At 34.7% G+C, this 24132-nt stretch overlaps 4 protein-coding genes and 1 long non-coding RNA gene across 7 annotated transcripts in view; 4 read left to right on the forward strand and 1 right to left on the reverse strand.

Annotated features, from left to right (window-relative positions):
* LOC105193487 overlaps positions 1-8181 on the forward strand; it is a 66509-nt gene extending 58328 nt beyond the window's left edge. For all 3 annotated transcript variants that reach the window (XM_026135689.2, XM_039452153.1, XM_026135688.2), the window contains exons 6-14: positions 42-295; positions 449-672; positions 792-948; positions 1061-1341; positions 1683-1814; positions 4278-4505; positions 4592-4789; positions 5401-5448; positions 5635-8181. In XM_026135689.2, the coding sequence (XP_025991474.2) occupies positions 42-295; positions 449-672; positions 792-948; positions 1061-1341; positions 1683-1814; positions 4278-4505; positions 4592-4789; positions 5401-5448; positions 5635-6582 (2470 nt within the window). In that variant the 3' untranslated portion in view covers positions 6583-8181. The remainder of the gene's footprint in view (positions 1-41; positions 296-448; positions 673-791; positions 949-1060; positions 1342-1682; positions 1815-4277; positions 4506-4591; positions 4790-5400; positions 5449-5634) is intronic.
* Positions 8182-10154: 1973 nt separating this feature from the next.
* On the forward strand, positions 10155-14036 carry LOC105193490 (WASH complex subunit 1). The gene is made up of 4 exons (XM_011157944.3): positions 10155-10829; positions 11634-11763; positions 11898-12450; positions 12561-14036. The coding sequence occupies exons 1-4, from the start codon at positions 10808-10810 to the stop codon at positions 13350-13352; spliced, it is 1497 nt and encodes a 498-aa protein (XP_011156246.1). The 5' UTR covers positions 10155-10807; the 3' UTR covers positions 13353-14036.
* Positions 13770-22074, reverse strand: LOC105193489 (congested-like trachea protein). Its single transcript, XM_011157942.3, has 5 exons — positions 21704-22074; positions 21431-21545; positions 20025-20339; positions 15099-15272; positions 13770-14982 (listed from the first exon to the last, which is right to left on the reverse strand). Exons 1-5 carry the CDS (start codon positions 21797-21799, stop codon positions 14795-14797), a joined length of 888 nt encoding a protein of 295 aa, XP_011156244.1. The 5' UTR covers positions 21800-22074; the 3' UTR covers positions 13770-14794.
* LOC105193488 (leucine-rich repeat-containing G-protein coupled receptor 6) lies at positions 15463-19387 on the forward strand. Its single transcript, XM_011157941.3, has 6 exons — positions 15463-15602; positions 16167-16304; positions 16370-16501; positions 17137-17954; positions 18032-18581; positions 19128-19387. Exons 1-6 carry the CDS (start codon positions 15564-15566, stop codon positions 19299-19301), a joined length of 1851 nt encoding a protein of 616 aa, XP_011156243.2. The 5' UTR covers positions 15463-15563; the 3' UTR covers positions 19302-19387.
* Positions 22075-22450: 376 nt separating the features above from the next.
* On the forward strand, positions 22451-23796 carry LOC105193491. The gene is made up of 4 exons (XR_850596.3): positions 22451-22713; positions 22874-23007; positions 23073-23191; positions 23451-23796. It is a non-coding gene; the product is annotated as an uncharacterized LOC105193491 (long non-coding RNA).
* The last annotated feature ends 336 nt before the right edge of the window (positions 23797-24132 follow it).

A 24132-nucleotide genomic window follows, 5' to 3' on the forward strand; every position in this document is an offset into this window, starting at 1 on the left:
GTTGATCAAGTGGGACAAAATGCGTGGTACATTGATTGCAGAGATTCGTTCATAACGAAGCAGGACAAATATAGATGGGCGGAGCCGTTTCTTCTCTATCGGGACGACAGCCGTCCCACGCACAACACCACCACTTCGTACAAATTATACGAAACTGTTCCGGATTACTTCAGCGGCGTTGTACTACAAAGGCATCATTTAAACGAAGCTAATCCTGGTGTCGTTACGTTGAAGTTCCAAGTGGCCTTTAATCTGGCCGTCGTATGGATGATCGTGTTTGTTTCGCTGAGTAAAGGTGAATTTTCTTACGAAAAGAGACACGAACATTATGTTCTCACTAGCTGACAATATATATATTTTTTTTATGTCGCATCACTATTAACATACACATTGTTGGTTCAATATATCAGAAAAGTAATTAAATTAAATTATTTTTATTTTAATTTAGGACTGAGATCTTATGGAAAAGTCGTATACGTTTTCACCCTAGTGCCCGTATTTGGCACGTTTATTCTTTGCACGAAACTGCTTGGACTCACTCCGCCGGGCTCGATACACCAACTTTTCCCCGCCACCGTTTGGAGCGAATTCTTTATTAATGGCAAGTCATGGGTTGCTGCCTCGAATGAGGTCTTCCTCACGTGGGGTCTACTCGGTGCGGCCGCTATGCAGGTATAATATTGTCGCCTACAATCGCACAATGATTATTTAACAAGTACAACTTACTTTCTCCTGATAGTTATTCTTCGATTGGTTGTAACACTTAAACATTGGAATACTGCCAATTTCAGATAGCGGCTCATAACAAGCACAAGCATCTTTTACAGCGGGACACGAGCCTTGTGGTAATCGTGACGTTTGTAGTTCTCCTTCTCGGGGCTTTCCTAGCGAATACTTGCGTACAAATTCTCCGGCATCACGGTTACGTCTACACTACTAGTTCTTTCGGTAAATATAGTCGTTTTATATATTATATTACCTCGAGTAATCGAAATCGATCGCCTGTATATTCGCACGATTCGGATAATTCTCACGATTAATTCTCCTATTCGGATTTCAGAGAGAATATCAGGGTATACGTTTATGAGGCTTGCCAATCAACCAGCACCGTCGGGATACAGCAGCACGCCCGAGAGATTCATGCCTCATGCATCGTTTCTTCTTGGCCAGCGTGTAACGCGACCTGGTGTGGACACGAGTGCCGAGTCCGGATACCAGGTGTTACGACTAGCTACTGAATTAGTGCCTTCGACGTTGGCATTGTTAGGCACCGAACAAGTGTCGCCCTTCTGGGCGGTCCTGTTTTACTTCATTCTCATTTTATTTGGAATTGCACAACAGGTACATATGTTTTTAGAAAGCTTCTATACGCCAAAACAAATTTTCTCTTATTATTTATTCTTGAAATTATGATTGTGCGATAACATCATAAGACTTTGAAGAATTTTACCATACTTTTGATAAAATGTTAGCAAATTTTATTAAAATTATATTTTACTTTACTTTCAATTTTATTTTACTAAAATTCTTGAAAATGTTGCTCCACAACTACCATGACTTTGAAAGTAAATTCTATGAAAAAAATTTCTTCATGTACAAATATGCGATCAAAAACTGTCATCTTATTGTTAGTGGGGAATATGTAATCGTGAAGATACTTAAAAGTTTCGTCAATATTTCAGTTGGCGATCTGGCACTGTGTAATAACCGGTATAATGGCAATCAATACGAAAATGATGAAGCTCTGGGAGACTTCGATCACATTTTTTAGCTGTGCTTGTGCCTACATACTTGGATTACCCATGGCTACAGAGGTATGTTAAAATTCTTTATAATTCGAAAAATAATGATCTTTGACAGATTTATCATCTTATCTAAAAATATTGACACACATACACACAGAGTTAGATAATAGCTAGTTAGAAAGTTAATAACTTTTAACTTAACTTTAGTTATTTTTAAAACACAAACTTATTAACTTTATTTCTCAATTAAAAATTTATCCATGTAACAGAAACAAATTGTAAAAGAAAAAATGCATTCTCATATAAAAATAATATTTCTGTTATTTTATGTAAACTTAATTCACATCATAAAATATTAAATTAAAAATGACGATCTACTTATATTGTAAGAGTAATCTATTTTTTAATAAATTACGACATTTTAATTTAATATATGATAAATAATACTTTTGAAAATTAATTTTTAGTCCAACTACAATTTATTTAACACAACTTTTAACTACATTTTATGATGTATTAATTTTAATTTAATTTAACTAAAAAAATATTAACCTCCCTCACTCTGATTTAACAAAAAATGCAATTATTTACGATCACGCAAAAATTTATATTGTTAATAACATGTACGTTACATAGAAATATCGTATTTTAATTTACGTAGTGTATTATTGTAACGCGATATGTGCGTGATACAAATATGTAACTTGACTTGGGTATATTTGTAACATTATCTCTATCTTTGGATAAGGTCCCCAACTCTTATCAGATATAGCGCACAATCTTTCAGTCCAGAGAATTGTTATCAACACTTGATTTTAGTTGGCGCTACGGCGTATTAGTATCGCAATCGCATCCGCATTAAAACGGAAGATGAGTAATAACGTTCACTCGGTAGTGCGTCGTAGCGTGCCTTGTTATTTTTGCAATGAATTTTTAGAGGAAAAATATTTAACGGAGCACATAACGCATTGCGCGGCAGTTCTGGAGGAGTGTCCCAACCAATGTGGGGTTTACGTTCCCAGGAGAAACTTGGAGGTACACGAAAAAATGTGCAACAAGGGAACGTCAATGAGAAACAACCAAATAAAGGACATCCAAGATTCGGTGTGGAAAGAAAAAGTGTTCTCGATATTGACGTTATTGCGTTTGGCTATCGATCAAGGGGAAAAGGAGCGGATTCGTTTACAGGATGATCTTACGAGAAACTTGACTCTATTGCACTCTCAGCAGGAATCTTTCGCCGCGTTACAATTGAATATCGAGGAAACGGTCAAGGAATTTCGCAACAATCACGCGGCGTTGAATCGGAGATTGAATAATTTGGAGATGATCACTAACGATATGCAACATTGCACTACTTCGAATTTACGCCAAATTTCCGAGCAGTTGAAATTATTGCAGGGGGAATTGACCGACGATCAAAACAAGCACGTGTGCATGCCGAACGATTGCTTTCAGGATTTGAAAATCCTCAAGACTTTCGTCGCTAAGGAGAGTATACGCGCGAGCGATATATGGCAAGAACATTCGCAACATGTCAACGATTTGAAACTGGAATTGGAAATGAGATGTAAGAATACGAAGGAATTAATGTCTAAACACGATGCTTTATCAGAAAAGGTAAATAGCTTGTCGGAAGAAATTCGTAAACAATCTGAGAGTGTGGCCAAACGGAAATCGGAAATAAAAGGTCTGAAGTTTCAAATGAAGGAGAATCTGAAATATATCGAAGAGTTAATCATAGAAAATTGTAGACCGGAACCGTCATTGAGTTCGTGTTCCTGTGAAGGAACGGAAAACGTCTCGACAAACGGCCGTATTATATGGCGAATCGATCGTTATAAGGAAAAGATGAACGAGGCGAAGGAGAGCGATCGCGCGCTCTGCAGTCCAATATTCTACAATAAAGAGTATGGTTACACCTTGAAGCTAGAATTGTTTCTGAATGGTAAAGGACAATGGAAAGATCGTCACGTTATCGGATGTTTGCGCGTGGAGAATGGAAAATGGGATCCTCTGTTGGATTGGCCCTGCGTTCTTAGAGCTGTCGTGATCCTACGAGACCAAGACAATCCCGCGAACGATGTTAGGAAAATCGTGAAGACTGTCGGTAGAGATAAGGATGACTCAGATCTCGATAAGGAATCTGGGCTATACATGTTTATTCCTCATACTACACTGAGCAGATACTCTGGTTATACAAAGAATAACGTTATGTTTTTGGATATTCAAGTGAAGGATATAAAGACAAGTGCTTCGACAATGTCATTAATGACTCAATAAACTGTAAAACTTCTAAATGTAGTAATAATGACAAAAATAATTATAAAAACATTAACGTTAAATGGTAATCATTTCAATGGGAAAATATATTTAGAAATATAGGGATCATAATATAATTATCATCTCACAATTAAATAACTTGAAAAACCCTTTTCATTTTTTTAAATATTTCATAATAATTTTATAATAATTTCAATAAAAGTGCTATTCTAAGTTTTATTTTCATTATATTGCTCTATATGTTCGCAGTTGGGTATTTACGTCGTATACTATCTCGATTACACCGTCGGCGGAGCATGGTGGATAATTAGTTTATACTTCATGCAAATTGCCGCCGTGTTTGCAGTCCGTGGACGTCCCCACACCGGCGAGACAGTTGTCGCCGAGTTATTCCCACCGACCGGGCGATGCCTCAGGTACTGGGCCGGTCCTCTTCTCTCCTTCACGTGGAACGTCGTTCTCCCTGTCACGTTAATGGTAAATCAGTTCTCACTTAAACGCAACGAAGCTATCGAGTAGCCGCAGTCACGTACGGAGCGTATCATCGTTATTGTACTCTGCAGGTTCTGACTATCACAATATTCAAGAGCAGCGACTTCCGAGAATTGTACTCTCATCGTCGCACGAGCAGAGATTATTGGGCCGTGTGGGCAAGGCAACTCGGCACGGCGATTCAACTGACACCGATACTCATGATACCGGCAGTGGCTGTCATACAAACATGTCGATATCTGAATAGTGGACCACCCGATATATTCGACGTAAGTATTTCCGCTTGCCGAGTAAACTTGAAATACTTAATTACCATCGCCAGAAAATTATTAACTAGCGCACGATTGGCAAAGAATATAAAAACAACTGTCGTTCAAAAATAATCATTGAACAACGATGATGTCGTAAACGGTGGAAGTGAAACTTACAATTAGTTGGGTTTCTTACATATATTATTAATGTTTTTTTTTTTTATTGTTTATATTGGTATATTTTTTTTATTATACGAGGTATTTAATAATAAGTGCATTATCTCTTGCAGACAGATAGAATGGTTTAAATTGAATATAGAAAAATTCTCTGTTGTTTTGTGATTTTCTCTAACAATTAATGAGAAATTAATTAAGAGAGGTTTCTAATTTATTTTTCAATCTCCTTAAGATTCTTTGGAATATTTAAGAACCACCTCTGTATATATTGAAACAATCTGTATATATTGAAACAAGAGAATTTTTCTATTCGGTTTAACATGTTCTATCTATTCAAAGAGATGATACGTTTATTATCAAACACTCTGTATTATCTGTATGCTAGAAGCACAATTACTAAATGACTAATATATATTTCACACTATCTCTTTCTGTGTTTTTGCTAACGATAGAACGAACAAGTGGAAGTAACAATAAATCACTGTGAACAGTGTAATGGCGTAAGTTCTCTAAGTAATATTTTTCTGCGTTTATATATGTTGCAACAACTTTGCGGTATAATGCGCTCTATAATAATCTTAATCTCTATACAATTAATTATAGATTGTAGATAAATCAAATATATAATATACATGTTTAGTAGGCCAAATATTTATTCTCAATGGAACAATGTTTTATTTTTGCAGAGAATTCAATTGCTCTGTCGACCACCGCTAGAACCTGAGGATCCTCGTGACGCGCACACCCAAATTGGAAGCGACACTGGCACCAGCCTACACGGAAACGGGATCTTGCCTGCCACAACCACGGAAATACCATTCGAGGATCCGCCGCCAAAGTACACGCCTCCGCCGAGCTACACTACGGCGACCGGAGCACGGATCGCAAAAATGCTGCGGCAGAGTTTCCGACGGAGTGTACGAAGAATCGCGAACGTGCTGGGAGAGAGCAGCGCACCGCGGCAAAGGCCAGCGTTGCAACCGCCGCCGCCGGATTACGCGACTGTGGATTACGCGACTGTTTTGGTGGAAATGAATAATCAGAGCGGCGGCGGCGCGCAAACAATGCCACCGATACCACGCGACCACGTCGCGATCCACGTGCTGTCCGAACCGCGGCCGGACGTGACGAACATCGGCAGCGCGAACGCGTCGACTGTGGAACGCCGTCATCGGCCGAATACTATCGATCGCACCAGCAGGATTGGTATCACGACGAGATCGCGCGTGATCGAGCGCACCCACTCGACCATCGACCGTGGTCGTCGGCCGTGCGCGAGCCTCGCTGCCACGCACACCTTGTCCGGCTCGAACCTGACGGCCACCGATGTGGCGAATTTGTTGCGTAGCAGCATACGCAGGGGCACTGCGAGAACGCAGCAATCCTTACGTAGGAGTTTTTGCCACGAGGAACCGACGACGGCAGCGTCCGTCGAGAATCTAGTCGAGGCCGCCGCGCCTATCGGCGAGGACTCCCTGATCCTATCGAAGGACGCGCATCTAGTCCCCAGCGAACAGGTCGACGACCGCAACTGTCGCGATAGCGATAATCACGGCGATCACGGCGACAATGCGGACGACGGCGACGAGAAGAAGACTGCGAACGAAATGGAGAGTTCCGTTTCTGTGATATAGACTGATACGTCGGTCGTGGTGCGCGAAACCGACATTTCGGGATCGGGTGACTCTGCTTATTGTTAGCGATTCGCCGCTGCCTCTCTCTAGACTGTAATTTCTATTTGTAATATAAATGGAGAGAAAACTTCGTTAACCGGCGAATCGAACATTGATCGACACGATCGCTTCGGACAGTCTCCAAAATGCTTGAATCCCCTCGAGATTAGAATGTTGACGCTTTGCTCCCGTACCCGAATAATTGCACGTGCTTGTTACTACTCTGGAGTATTTTTGTGTTCTTATTATATTTATTTCTTAATATGCGATACCTATGTATACAGAGTGTCTTGAATTTAAATGTTAAAACTTCGAGAGCGTGTGGGAGATTAATAATGAACTAAAAGAAAAAGGCTTTTTTAATGATTTATCCATTGTTTCTTCGTTTTAAAGAAAATCGCAAAAAAAACGAATGAGTCATTTTTTCACTTATTTATTTATACGTATTTATTTATGTTGGCTTTCTTAAGGTATTGTTAAAAATGTTGATCACTTGTAACAATGCAAGTCTCGCATCTAGCATTGCTCGTATTACAGTCAAATACCGCTCGTATTATTTTTAAAAGATATCGAATTTAGTTAACCTCGAGATTACATCAAGAAATTGAATTTTAACAATTCAATTGGTTTCTTGAGTCATTTCACAAATGACAATTCATTTCTATTAAAAATAATGTGGATGGATGAAGCACACATTTACAAAATATATCAAACTGCATTTACAAAATGGATCAAATTAACATTTATAAGAAGAGGAATTGTTAATTAAAGAAAATATCATGTATAGGCTCAATGTAAACAAATAAAGTAATAAATAAGTGAAAAATTAAAAAAATTTTTATTATTTTGTGATTGTTAAAAAAACGAAAAACTTATTTTTTTTCTTAGTTTATTGATCTTGCCGTACACACTCCTGAAGTTTTGGTGTTTAAATTTAAGGCATGCAATATATAGGCTGCATTCCAATAAACACTTCCAGAATTGAAAATCCTATACACGTTATGTATACTACAAATTTTCAGTACTGGCAGTGAATTTTGGAACGGAGCCATATACATATATGTATAATATGCGATACCTATATATTTTTCTTCATTAAACGTTTAGAGAAAGTAACGTTTTGCATAATGCAGTTTGATGCATTTTTGCATATCTCGGACCTTGGTCTTACATTTCTCTCAACGTTAAAGCCAGGTATACGATTTTAACCTCATAATCATACAATGGATGCAATTTTTTCTTGCGCTGAATATTCAATAATATTCAGAAATGGATTTAATTGCGGCTCCAAATAAGTCATGTAAATACGGGCCTTTGATCCCTTTCGATATATAGTTTAAGCAAAAGAGAATTATACTGTTGTTATTAATAAAATAGTATAGTACTCGTATCAAGAAGTATATTAATTTCCTGATTCTTCTATTTTCTCTGGAGATCATTTGGAAGAGAAATGATCGAGTTAAACGATTAGAAAACGCGTGTAACGTATCCATATACTTTTATTCATCCTGTAAATACATGTAGTATTTTAATAAATAAATAAATGTAACATTTTTAAAATTGCGTTAGTTTTAAATTGGACTCGTTAGGTATCTCAAGTTTGTCAAGTGAGAGTGCATATTTTGTTACTTCTTTGTGTTATTATATTTCACATTTCTAAAACTTTGATGTCACTTTAAACAAGAAAACTTAATCTACAACGCATGGAATAAGACACATCATACGTTTAAAATTTGAAATATTTGTAAAAAATATGAAGTTGAAGTAGTTTACTAATAAATTCATATACTTCTTTTATAAAATTTTTCCATTTTTTAATATAATTTTATAATTTTTTTTTTAATTTCTCAAATTTTTTATATAATTTGGAACTATACTTTTTAAAGAATGCCACTTTTCACAAAATCTACATCTTTTCTAGAATTCTTCATATTTATTATTACATTAAAAGTTATTTTTGAAATATTCTAAGACATTTTATTATATGATTTCTGAAAAGAATTTATAAAATCCACAGAAGAGTTTAAGGAATTACTTTTAGAAAAATCTTAATAAATATTGAAAAATTCTTCCATGCATAATTCAACGAATTAAAATTATGTCGCGACGTAATAATAATCGATCCATATTATAATTGTTTCAAATATCTAACTTCTAAAAACTTAGAAATTTATAATTTAATATGAATAATGCTTTCCAAAATTAATTTTTTACTCATGTATAATGTAATTAAATAATTTTATAAGCCACTGGCTGCATTTAGCAGAAACCAACACAGGTTACAGATTAGACCTTGGAAAGCACGTCACTGCATGTTGGCACACCTGGTGAAAAAAGCGCCGAGCGCGCGTACACGAATTTCAAATCGTTCCCGTCCTAACGGTTTTCACGCGACTGATTCGACTCGTCGCACTGTACCGACGATAATTTACGCAATGGGAACGAAACGCAAATACTGAAATGTGGAAGCGAATAAACAGTACGATTGAATCGACTCACCGTTCGCCGCTAGTCGCTCTGTCCAGCTCCTTCTCGGCCACAGCTGTCGAACGTTCGAGATTCAAGATCCTCCCTCACGATCCTCCTCCTCTTGATTCACACGAACGCGCGATATTTTCGACACTCCTGCTCACTTGGTACTCACACCCGTCGAAAACTCGAGACGAGATACGGGATACGGGGCAAGACGCGACTGTCGCGTTGCCGGTGGCGATACAGAGGACCCAAGATCCTCCTCCCAACGATTCGTTTTGATTCGCATTTGGCACTCTCGACATTCTCTATACTCACGCGCTCGGAAACTCGAGATACGAGCTGCAACGAAGAAGATACAAGAGACGATTGAACGCGACCCGACTTCGCACACCATGCCTCGTATCCGACACGACGACACAACAGATGTTGACGAAAGCCCGACACTCACATTTCATTTTTGGCACTCTACGGCACATTCGCTCGCGTCGAAAAACTCGTACGGGACGACGGAGATACAAGTTAAAATTGCTTGAAATGCGCCGCGACCTTTCGCCGTGCTCCCTAACCGACCGATTGCTGGCACGGCGTACTGCGACTACTGCGTAACTGCAGCGGTAGCGGCGCGCAGGCGCAGCCACGCTCCAGTCACGTGAATCACGCAGCTACGCAGTCGAGCTGGTCGGTCGGGCAGTACGCGGCACGCCGTGCCAGCAGTCGGTCGGTCAGGTGGCACGGCGGAAGGTCGCGGCGCGTTGCGTCCCATTTCAACTTACATCCTCGTCGTCCCGTACGAGTTCTTTACGCGAGCTAGTGTGTTTCAAGAGTACCGTGGAGTGTCGAAAGTGAAGTGAAGTGTCGGATGTTCGTGCCAACGTCCGTCGACAGTCGGATACGATGCATCGAATTTTAATGAATTAAAATTCTTCCAGACATAATTCAGTGAATTAAAATTATATTGCGATCGACATAATAATAATTCCATAAATGAAAATTATACATCGACAAAAATAATTCCGTATTTCTATTATGTTGCACTCATAATTTTAATTAATAGAATTTTTTTATTATGTCTGGACATAATTTTAATTATTCATTTAAACTCAGAATTTTTTTGAGACAATTATTTTTTTAAACATTTTAAAGCAAACAAGATTGATTCGTCTTATTTTGTCATCTCGAATCACTAAATTTTCTGCCACCTATTGCCGAACACCTTGTATGCAGATTTATTTATCGGAACTTGTGAATTTTTTTAAATATTTTGTATATATTAGGCGTAGGATACGCCCTCATGGTCATATCTTATACAACATACATTCATGAACATTCAGAGTCGGTATCGTCGGTATACAACCCAAACTATCCCAGCATATCCCAGATTGGAGGATCGAGGGAGCCAAAATATAAAAATTGAAGAAAAATCCTCGGATGTCACTGACAGTCACTGATGTCGGGCAACGTGTCAAGTGTCATCTCGTTGCACTTCATCCGTCATCGTCGAATTTCAGGAATATGATTTGAGACGGATGTCGTGCGACGTGCGACCGACGGAATTAGCGTGATCCACGTACTTGTGTCTCGTGTCGTGTGTCCGTACTGTCCGTGATTCAGGACACGTCGGCACCGCTCGGCACGTCGACGTCCCGCGAGAGACATGTACATCGCTGTCCTGTGAGACATTCGCCTTCGTGACTATTCCGTCGGGACCAAGATGCCAGAACGAATCGAGATCGGTACGTGATGCACGATTCCGCTCGCGATACATGAGAATCTGTTGTATGTTTCTCATTTAAACGGAGCAACACAACCTAAAAGTGGGCGACTTCGACCAAACTCTAATTAACTTAATCATTATTTCATTCAACTCATTAAATGATACATTTATTTTGTTAATGTGTATGGAATTATTAAAGTTTTGTTATTTAACATATGAGAAAAAAGATCAGAAACAAAGAATGGTTAGTAATTCTACTTTAAACAATTCTAATTGCCAATTGAATTAGTCATTGATTAACTTGATTTGGTGATTAATTTCAAGTAACGCCTACACTATTTTATTAATACGAATGGAATTGTTAAATCTTTGTTATTTAATATGTGGGAAAAGATTTATGACATTTAATATACAACAAATTATATATTAGAGATTTTTTGTTTTGAAAGTGGTCGATTAAATTAAAATTGGTTAAATTAAATTAATCAGAGTTTGGTTTAAGTCACCCTAATGTGAACAAGTAATCTATATTGTGAGATCTGGGCTTAGAAAGGAAGAGATAAAAATATTCAAGATGATATACAATTTTATATCAAAGACAAGGAATGTAAAATAACTTTTGTTTGAAACTTTGTTTTTTCTGTGCATTCTTTTACAATTTTTGAGATTTTTGATATTTGCTAGTAAATAAAACAATTTGTATGTCGATTGAATATTATTATACATATGTTAGATTTTGCAAAATATTATTTATTTTATATTTTTATTTATTTTATAATATTGCATTTGATATATTTATTTACTAAAGTTTTATATATTTCAGGTGTTATTCCAAATAATTTGAGACACGAAGAGACTATAGTTCAAATAGCAGAAGCTCTGGATAATCTGGGTGATGCTGTTTCATATATATTTGATTGCATTGACAGGAGACTTTCAGAGAACACCCAGAGGTAAAAGAGAAAAAAAATGAATCTACCAATCTCACCACTTTCAATACAATTGCTATTTATTGCCTTGCTTAATTATACATGTGTTTGTTTGAATATCCAGCGATAATATTTAAAGAATAAATTTGTCTTTGTAGATTAACCAACATTAAAGAAAGAGCTAGGAAGCTCGAGGACAGATTACATTATTTACAGACTAATTTAAATCTGAAAGCTGTGAAAATGTATTCTGCCGCTAAATATCCGGCTAATCACACTTATAAAGAGTATCAAATGACGATACCACAACGCGAGCGTACCACCACTATACCGAGCGTGTACAAGTGTTCCGTGCCTATAAAAGATATTCCCGAAGCATACTTATCATCAAATTGTAAGACGGAGGATGGCCAGTACACCGCAAATATCAATCTCCAAGAAAAACTCCAATTTTATCACGTACGATCAAAGGCTGGCAAAAAAGAAAACCTTGAAGATGACATGGAGCCATTCCCGCCGCAATTATCCTCAGTTAGCGCCCTTCTACTGTTCGATAGCATGGATAGTCCATACGAAAAAACGTCCTTGCGATCGCGTCAATCTGCTGACAAGCAGCAAATTGAGGACGCTCCAGATTCGATTGTACAGCCGTGGCTTTCATCAGAAATGGACGCATCTTCCAACTATTTGTACACCCCGATCCTTGGAGAGGTAAGATTCTCATATAATTTATGTTAATTGACAGCATTTGTACTTGTGTTATTGATTTAAAATTTACAATTCTATGATTTATTTTCACATAAAATTTTTATGTATTTCAGGTTCCTCAAATAAATGTACCGTTAACGCTGCCAGATCTACCAGGCATTGTGGATGATGAAAAATTTGTGCTCGATCTTAACTCCCAGAGTCCTATCGCGCCGTCGTCTGCGGTCACAACGCCTACCGTTCGTTTAGATCTACCAACGCCAATCAGTGACGAAAGAGATTCTCGGACAACTATAGATAATGTCCCACACTTGCCTGTTCTAACTGGAGCCACGTCCGCCATGGCAACCGTATCATTACCTGCACCACCGCCTCCACCACCTCCTACAACCTCCATAAATGCAAATAGTGCCTCGAGCAACGAAAAAGTGAATTTTCAACAAGTTGTGGCACCTCCTCCGCCACCACCTCCACCACCTCCGCCACCACCGCCACCAATTGCGGAACCGACTATGCCTATGTCTCCTGACGATTCGAAAAAAAAGGGTAAGACTGTGTCGAACCGTCCACCTGCGACAGCCGGAATGGATGATCGTTCCAATTTAATGGCGGCGATACGAGATGCTGGTGGAATAGGTAGGGCAAAATTGAGGCCCACTGTACCAGACGAGAAAAAGGACGATCGATGGTCCTCGGCTTCGGTCGGTGGAGATCTGATGGCGGATTTACATGCGAAACTGGCTCTAAGACGCAAAGGTATCGCTGGTTCCACGGTAGGCGCTTTAGAAAGAATGTCGAATTTGATACCGCCACCCCCAAAACCGAATGAAGCGTCTGCGTCAGACAGAAATTCCGCCACCAGTGAATATGACTCTCAACCAGATACAGACGATTGGGAAGAGTGATTACTGCTATTTTGATAATTGATAGAACGGTGTACCATTGAACAACTATTGTGTAACAAACGAAAAATCATGACAAATAGCTTAAACTAATCAGCATCTGCGTGAAGACTCAGGGGAATTTTTTTTATTGGATAAATCCAACGAAATAGGAGGATAGAATCGTGATACGCAAATCTAGTTATTTTTTTATTCGACAGAGATCTGAAAACTTCCATTTTAAATTCACTTTTATCCCATAGCTACTAATCATGCTTTTTTTCTGCAAGAGAATAATTAGTATGAAATCTGTATTGAACATATAATTTTGATAATATTACACTAATTTGAGCAAAGTAATGTTACATATTTATGTGAATAAATTATAAATTATATCTTCTTTCATAAGAATGATAAGAGGAATTGTTATAAAAGAATAAGTAACAGAAATAGAAAATTTTATTTTGTGCGTTAATACATTTTTTCAGAAAATTATTTAATTATTTATTTACATTTATATTGTTCTTAAAAGTCTTGTACAGAAGATTGCAAAGTTTTTTTTTATACATAAAGTATATTACAAAGCTGATAAAATTCAATAAAATCCTGATTGTATATTTCCTAATATGCAATATAATGTACAATATATAATACGAATGTAATTAATGTATATATACTGTTACGTTAATAAAATTTTATATTCACACTGTATGATACACAATACGATTTTGTGACATTCAAATTTGCACATATACAGCAATTATTTAGCAGTCTTTCAATACGCATCTTACGGAGATTTTAAAGTAAATTACCGACTTTTTCTCATTTTGAGATATCTTTGTAAATTGACTTTACAAAAGATTGCAAAATTTTTTTACACAATTAAAGTACGCATAAAATTGAAGAACCCAAAAGACGATTTCATGCTAATAACGAACAAAATTTTTTAAACATATATATATATATTATTTTGTAAAGTCTGTAAAGTATGTGTATTAATTCTGTAATATCAATTCAAAAATATTTTAAAAAATGTCGGTAATTTGCCTTAGGATTCCCTTAAAAATTATTAACATCGCGATTCGCAATACATGATATGTTTGAATATTTGAAATTCTCTTTACAAATCTATACAATACCCTGATCTCGTACTTTCATTTGTTTCTTTCTTACATATGTATGTACATGTGATGAAATTTAAAAAATTTGCTTTTCAAAGAATATCTTTCTTCGCATATTTCCAACAGTTTTAATATTCTACGTATGTATTATCGGTTCGAGATACATACAATTAAGACTTATTTTCGAAATAGCTGCAAGGCAAGAATAAATTTATGTAATCTATTTTTATCGCAATAAAATTAATCACTTTGCATCTGCTGAACTATAGTTTGAGATAGGGCCAACGAATATCGAGAGACAGAACACTTTCCAAAAATTCTATAACTACATCGCACGATTTAAATTTATAAACTTGGTGCGATCCAGTTCAAAAATTTCATGCAAATTTCGAAGCCCATGAAACAAGCTGCGTTTGCGGGAAAAGCTCGTAACATTACGGGCACGATGCCCTTGTAAAGCGCCATTGGTCCCTCATTTTTCATCAATTGAACAAATACCTCGCGTATCCCATTTTTGTACGTGCCTTCTGGTGCTGTATAATAATAAATATCACATTGTGTATTATATATTGTTAATTAATAACAATTCAAGATCCAAATTCTTCAATTAGAATCTCAACAGAAAAAGAGAAGAGAAGTATATACGTACCAGTCTGCAGGCGACTTTTTAAGATATCAGGTGGCATCCCCACCAACCAATTTGCAATGCCCGCACAACCGCCGGCCGTTATGGTAGCCAGTAAGCTAAGTTTCCCTCCCTCTGGGGTAAATTGTTCCTTTAGGTATTCGTACGTCATAAAATACATCCCACTGGCTGGAATATCTGCAAAAAAAAAAAAAACATGTAAGGTACAGTGAATTAGGGATCACTCGAGTATCCTTGCGTGAACCGAAGATGGCATGTAAACATTATGTAGAATTAATAATAGCGAGTAGAGCGTGTGGGCTGGCAGATAGAAAGCATCCTGTTTGATAGGAAGTACATCAAAGCATATAGATAACAGTTAACAAAATCCAGTTTCCTTCGGGCCAGTGTGCTGCTGCTGCTGCTGCCGCTGCTGTTGATCCTCAGAGTATTGTGCTTCGTTTCAAAATTGTCATAAAGTGAAACAACATGATGTTTGTCCTGTTCTCTCTTGTCGTCTTGTCGTTGGTACATACACATTTTAACACCTTGTCACGCACATCATTACTAAATTCAACTTCAGTAATTTCTGTATAATTATTTTGCATACACAATGCATTGACAATTAATCCTATAGAGTGCTATTTATATTTTTCTTATATTATCTAAATGAAAATTCACCCACAAAATTAAAAATTTTTTCTACTTTATAAGTTGTAAAGTGTTAGAATAACTGAACTAATATTATTTTAATATAAACATAATCTTATTAAATGTTATTTTAAATTATCAAAATTTTAATAATGAAAACTGTACTAAACTTAAATAGCACTTGAGTGAAAATTCTCTCATAGTAGTACTCCAGAGTTAATATTAATATTAATAAATATATATATATATATATATATATATATATACATACATATATATATATATATATATATATATATATATATATATATATGATTATTCTATCAAATTATGTATTGCACATTATAGATGAATTTTAAAAAAATGACAAAATAATTTATATAAGTGTGATACATGCTGTTGCAATAATAAAATCACTGATTTAAATGATATTGTATTCAGGATCAATGTATGGGACAAATTATCGATATTGGTGATGTGTGGGAAATTGGATGCCCACAGGGATGTACTTGTGAGATCCAAAGGTATTCTGATTTATCCCTGCATCAATGGGCTGGCACGAACAAGAATAACGATCAGGTATGAATAAATTACACAAGCAATCAATATATTATTAGCGTAATTTAACGTTTTTTGATCAACAGGCTATATCAACCGATGATGTTGATTTTAATATGAACGATAATCTAATGAATCATGAATTGCTGAAGATTGCAACATGCGTGATTGTTGACAACTCTGAAGAACTTTTGGCTAAACTGCCTTCAGATATACAGGTCATATGAAAAGCATATACAGAGGTTAGACAAAATAATATGAACATCCAGAAAATACACTTCTTCATATTTTTTTATTAATAAGAAATTGATTAACCTACAAGTTGTCTTTAATAGATTCTTTCCTTGTAGAAAGAAAGTCATACTCGAATAGTCACCAATGGAACGTTGTACTATTCTTTTAGCAGACTATTTTTTAATTGAATTCAATGATTATATAGGTCATGTTAAAGAAAGAAATTTGCTTCTTATTCTATTTTCCAAAATTGCCCTCTGTATTTTTCAAAACTTCAATTTTAACTTCAACTTTTTCAAACCTTTATTTTTGTCGGTCAGTGATCTGACTTACATATTATCGAGTCATTGTGAGTAATTTTGAAAAACACAGTAAAAAAAAAAAGATTTTCTCCAATATCTCTTGTTTTGCGAAAAGAATGGTATATTATACTAGTGACTATTTAAGTATTACATGATCTTATTGTAAACAAGGATAAAATTTATATTAGAAACAAAAATAATGAGTCAATCTCGTATTAATAAAACAAGTAGTGTATTTTCCAAGTATTTTGTCTCCCCTCTAATTTCGTTTATATAATATATCTCTCATATTAAAACTCATCTTGACGTTTCATTAGGTTTTGACATTACTCGAATCGGGAAGCGGAGATGTTGATATTCTTCTGCATGCTACTGCATTCCAACGATTCACCGAATTGATATCGCTAGACATTCAAGGGATAGATTACAGTGATCTTTCCATGAAAGAGGCGAATAATCGTACAGAGAAAGGCGGTATTATTCTCGCGCCTGATGCATTGTATCCTCTAGGATCTACTTTACTGTATCTAAATCTGGAACGAGTTAAATTATCAAATTTAAATTTGTCAAACAAGGACAAGGCAAATTTGGTAATCAAGCCAATGAATTCGCAAAAAACAGAAACGGTCGATGAAAATCAGATGGCCGCGAGCAATACCAGCCAGCATAAAGGACACAGGCTTATTTTTCTCAGTCAGCAGAACAATGAGGATAAAGAGATATTGCCGTATGATTTATACAAGCAAGAATTGGAAGGCTATAGAGAAAATGTCGATCTGTTCGCCGCGCTCGGTGTGTTGACGCATTTAAGAGTATACGATTGCGCATTGAAAGATATATCTTGGCACATGTTTGACGGCCTCAACAGCCTCCTTTATCTCTCACTGGAAAAGAATAGTTTGAAGTTCGTTCCTGAATTCTGCTTTTATGGCACACCAAACTTGAGATCACTATCGCTGGCAAGCAACGAATTATTGACCCTGAAAAGTGTAGATCTGGCGGGATTACTTATGCTGGAACATCTGGATTTAAGACAGAATAATTTAACATTCCTATCGGAATTATCGTTTCCACCTTTCCCGGCTCTCGTAAGTGCCGATTTCACGGACAACCCTCTGGATTCCATTTTTCCAAGGTAATGAGTAATACTATTAATGAGTAAGACTATACGCGATGTGATTAAATCTGGAAACTATCGTGTATTTATTTCAGTACCTTCGAGATCATGAATACGACAATAAAATTGTATCTCGGAGGTATAACATCAAAATTGAAACTACAGAAGAACTCGTTACTGGGACTACGTCGAGCTGAGATATTACATTTGTACAATCTAGAGATACCTATATTAGAACGTTTCATCTTGCAAGGATTACCATCGCTGACGCATCTTAAGATGCGAGGAAACGTTTCGAGCATCGATTTCGATACGTTCGTCGACCTTATTAATTTAATAGATCTTGATTTAAGTCATTGTCATGTTCAGCGAATTTCTATGGATGCTTTCTATGGTTTGGAGAAAGTTAAGAGAATTGATTTATCGAACAATGATCTCGAATCTGTGCCACCCGGTTTATTCACTGCTCAACAGCAGAAGGAATTGAAAGAAATTATACTTACAAAAAACAAATTAACTTCGCTACCTTTAGATTTCTTTAGAAATTTGAGATTGCCAAATAAACAAACGCGTATACAAAATATAAGATTAGACGACAATCCTTGGGATTGTGCGTGCGCCATGATCAGCTGGAATCCTAATCTGGTAACTAATATTATATTTGATCTTTATTAGTTTAAAAGAGTTTTCTACTTTGCTTAATTTTTTACGAGGTTTTTAGGAATTTTTTTTTATTTATCATTGTTTGAAGATTACTTTCTTATTTTTTTTATAATTAAAAAAAAGAGATAAATGTGAATACTAATTTATTAATTATAGATTCAATTTATCGGTGATTCCAAATCTCTCAGTAGATTGAAATTACTTAGAATTTAATCAAAACACTTGCAATTATAATCAGAATTAAAATTAGCTTAATAACATAACTTTTCATATTTTTTTTAAAACTCAAAATATTTAAAAAATAAAAGTAAAAATTAAACTGTTTTTTAAATAAATACCTTTTATTTATTTATTGGACGAAATAAAAAAATTTTATAAAAAAAATTAAATAAAAAAGAAAAATTTTGTAAAATATTTATCTATCTTCTTAAAAAAAAATCCTAAGAACTTCTAGAAAATCAACATGACAAAGTAGAAATCTTCTTTAATAAATAATACAAAAATCACTAATGATTTCGTGCAACGCAGGTAAACAGAAATAAGGAAACAGCTCCACGCTGTTCAACGCCAAAACGATTGCAAAATTGGGGAGTTTTCTATGCATTGCGTAAAGGTGGTTTGCAATGCAGAAATCCGAAAAAAAGGTACCTTCGAAAGTTTCTGAAAACGAGAAGCTCTGACGAAGATAACAATATCAGTTAGCTAATCTCTCTTTTCAAATTATATGTACATGTTGATATACATGGAGAGGATTATGAAAGACATATATTAAAAATTTTTATAACACATCCTTCTTTAAAAATGCATTTAATCCTTCATTTTAGAGTAATATCTTAAAATGCTAAAATATACCTCTGTGATTGGTTTAGGATATTTTAAGATTGTACTTAAGATGGTTTTAAATGTAAGAATGGCCTAAATTATAAATATAATACCTAATTATATTAGTGCATATGTAATAAGCTTGTGTGAAAATAATATTTTGTTTCTTCTGATAGACTGTTGATATACAAAGGACTGCTTGCTCTACAAAGGTGATCCTTAAATATTCTAAAAGATTTTAGGAAGTAATTACATTAATTTAAAACGAAAACTTCATACGACCATACGTCAGGCTTAGTTTCAAAGATATTAGTTGACAAAAAGAGATAGAGCATAATTTCATAGAGAAAATTTATTTCTTTTGGTGGAATTTTTGATTACAAAATTTATTAAAATGTAATTGTTTAGTAATAAAACAAAAACTGAAATAATTTTGAAAAATAAAATAATTTTCAAGAGAAGAGAATTATCCCTTACAATTTTTTTAGAATATTTGGGATTATCCTGTATAAAACCAGTAACATGTGGTAATTTTCTAACGTAATTTTATAAATAATATATATTGCATGGGAATTGTGTGACGTTATAAAATATGAATCATACCTCTTAACAATGTGGCACAGGTGCCTTTATAAATACTCCTGATGCCTCCTTCTCGATATAATTGTTTCGCGCAATCCAAAGGTCCACTATATTTCGGCTTAGCATCCGCATGCTGTATTTGTAACAGACACTTGATACGTTCACCGGGTGCCATTATAATAGTCGTGAAAATGCCGCTGAATGCGCCAGCATAAAACAACTGCGACGTCGTGAGTTTCTCGTCTGGAACCCTCTGCTGCAGCTTCTTCCCAACACTGTACCCAAAGAAACTTATTGCGAATATTGGAGCAACACCAGATAATGGTGCGCCCATGCCTAAGAACAAATAATGAAAACAAATTCTAATAAATAACTTTCTCTTTAAAAAATATACAACTCTCTAAAATATAAATTAATATAAAACAATTCATAAAAAAATAAACTGTCCTTATTTACAATTATCTGTCTGATTGAGTTATTTTGAATAGTGTTTGTCAAGGTTGGATAGATTATTTTCTTAACTAAAAGTTTATTTTCTTAAATTAATTACATTAATCAAAATTCCATAAATCAAAAATCAAAGTAATAAAAAGTTAAAATTAAAATTACTTTTAAAAAATATTTCTTAATTAAATTAAAATAATTTTAATTATTATAATTTTTTTATAATTAACTTTACAGTAAACAATTAAACTCGCTTAAAAATAAACAATGGAACATATTATACATTTTATACATATTATACATTTTATTTTATTTATAAAGAAAGTATATATATGAACTAATAAAGAAATATAATTTTCTAGAAGAAAATCTGTATAACAAATAATAATTGTAATAATGTATAATATAGAGTGCTATTGATATATTATATTCTTATAGTATGCTATATTATATACTTATAGAAAACATGTTACAATTAAATAATTATTGAATTTTAATAAAGTATAATTACAAAATGCTTATTGTTTAATCTTCCTTTTAAATCATTACATTTGCTAGCAAAATCTTTTTATTCAAACTAATAGAATTACATACTATACATTACTATACATACTATAAGAATAGTAGATAATTAATTCATTTGAAAATAACTATGTTAAATTATAAGTTATTAAATATTCAACTATTAATAATCAACTCTACTAAATAAAATATAGAAAATTCTTAAAGGAAGAAAATATCTTCACTTGTAAATACCCAAGTTATTTCAACACTACTTATATATTACGTTACATCAAGTTTGCAGATTCTAGAATATTAAATTGCCTGTTTCACCTTGTTATACAGATGTCAAAGTCCAACCGATATATTTATAACAATAATTTAAGAGAGAGAATATAAAAATTCTTTATAATGCTCTACGTTGAAATTCTACAAGCATAATATGACGATATTCGTGTGAAGTTCAGCACAAACATAAATACCTTTGTATAAACCACGTATTCCCTCTTTGGTAATTGTTTTCTTAGCACAGTCCCATGTACCAGAGTACAAAGGCAATTCGTTAGGTCCTGGCACTGGCATTGTCTGGAGTCGTACCTATATAAAAAAAATGTCTTTTTTACACATATGATTCTTGCAGAAGACAAATAACAATATTCAGAGAGATTATAAATAGGAAAGAGAAAGCAGGAACATACAAATTTTACATTTAATTTTATTAAATAAACTAGTAACAAATTAAAGTGTAACCTCACCTTTATGGTGTCCAGAGGGTGGCCAGCTACCACGGTGCACACCCCTCCGAATCCACCGCTTAAGAAATATTTAATAGGGCTAACGTTATCCGACATGATTACTATGTGACTGAAAGTTTCTCGGTAAAAGAATTAACTGCTCTAAAACTTGTTGGGAAAGCTAGGGGTCAAAGTACACCGGCAATTGGCCCTTGACGTATCGGGATCGGAAATTCCATTAATCGCTCGTGACGTTTTTCACGATGTTTTACATAACTTAATATACATCCGTATTTATGTTGCAATGACATTTTAATAACGAAAATAAATTTAAGAAATATCGTCACAAATATATATCACGAGCGTAGAAAATGATTGGTCTGTTCTTTCGAACAGCGTTTTGCTACACTTTCTGCACTCGAAAAGAAGACGAGTATATATTCAAACATCATGAAAGAAAAGAAGAATAGAACAAATATTGTTCGTTTTGTCTCTCGGGAGCTGCTCGGAATGGTTCCGAACGAACCCAGCAAACGAAAAGATTGACTTGACAAAACATACGTTAAAGTAAAGTGAAATCAAGAAATGTCACATAACAAGATGCACAGTCCTGCAAATGAAAATTTTTCTCAATTTTTACACGAATTGGAACGAAAGCGCCATAGCTGAACTACGGCGCGCATTTAAACACTTCGATCGCTCATCGAGCAGTAGTCGAATGTGATTGGTCGGATTCGCTGGTGAGAACTGACGAGACCAATCACGTTCAAATCTCTTAACGCGCAAGCTAGCCGTTTTATCGTGGCGTTTGTTGACAAACAATCGGTAATCGATAGTATCGGTACGCGTTTGAATTTTTTCATTGTTTTCTGAGTGAAATAATCGTTGCTTGCTACTTGCTACGTAGTGCCAGTCTCTAGTCCTACTAATAGCTAATACATCGGTTGTCGATTGGTTATTGGAAAATAGACACTCGCTGTCCTGGGAAAATATGAAGACGCACAACGAAACTTTTGATCGTATATAAAAATGTAAGTATACATATATCATCACATTGCTGAATAGATATTTTCAACTTTTTTGTATAATATTCACTGACTTAAGGATTTTTTAAACGATATTAATTAATTTTTTATTTTTCGCAGATTTTATAGCCATTACTTTTCATTAACATTCACTTGTTCTTTGCAGTCTATCTTAGATAAACGGTCGAGTAAAGATAAACATTTCAATGTAATTAGCGAAGAACATGTCGACGAAGATTTCGCGAGGAACATGAATGTAGATCATCGATAACACGAGATTTTATGTTGTCGAGTTATGAGGTATTACACTTTCCGATATAACGATGCTATTTGATTCCAATAATAATTTTAATATATTTTAATAGAGGAAAAAAATGCATACGAACAAATGATGAGATCTAGGTGGAAACGTGTCGATGCATATTTCGACAACAATGACACGTATCTCTTGGTGCATCAGAAACCAAAAAACGCTCAGCAGTATGTGAGTGTGGATCCTACTAGAAAATGGGTCCTACATTGCTCATATATATGATTCTGAACTAGATAGCAAATTTCTCGATGCCAATACATTTCCTAATATTAAAGACAAATCAGGGAACTAACATGCTGATTTTAAATAGTACATTTTTCTCTCGAATTAAGAAATTGAGAAAAAAATAAAAAACTTAATTGTATTTTGATTTGTATTACACATTTAAGTTTTTACGTCATTATTTAATATACGAATAATATTTTTGTAGGAGGAAGAGATACAAATAAGGGGCAACTCGAAGAATAAAGACAAGATTCCAAAACCAACGAGATGGAGATCGAGATTGAATTCAAGAAATGCTTGACGCTACTGCCCAAGTAGTCACAGTAAAATCAAAATTGTGCTTATTTACAATTTATGCATAATATTAATACATTAAAATACTGTTTTGTGGAATAACGTACATAATTAAGTCTATAATTGGCGTCCTATTATAATTGAGAATTATGGAATAACTTCTCTTTTTATGTTTAAAATAAGAAATCTTTAAATTCCATTTACAAGTTTGATTGTATAAATTATAAAAACTAACGATGCAGAATCTAATTTAAAAATCTGTAATGGGCAATTCTCTTTCTCTCCCCTTCCCTTTTTTTTCTCTACATCCTGCACAATATTTACAGCTTCATAATAAATACACATGATTAGTAGTAAAATATAATGAAGCTTTAGTATAACAATATTTAATGTAATATTGATACATTTTCCGTTGCCACTTTGCTGCTCCTCACTAAATGATATACGTAAAAAAAAAAATTGAATCGTAACGTAATAATTTTCTATTTTTGCTTTTAAGAACTTGCTGAAAAAATATATTTTATCCTGCTCTCTTCTAATCTAAAGGAAGATGAATAATCGAATATTAGATTAATTTATTTTTTAGTACGCTC

This window comes from Solenopsis invicta, chromosome 7 (assembly GCF_016802725.1).
Source record: "Solenopsis invicta isolate M01_SB chromosome 7, UNIL_Sinv_3.0, whole genome shotgun sequence".
Classification (NCBI taxonomy): Eukaryota; Metazoa; Arthropoda; class Insecta; order Hymenoptera; family Formicidae; genus Solenopsis; species Solenopsis invicta.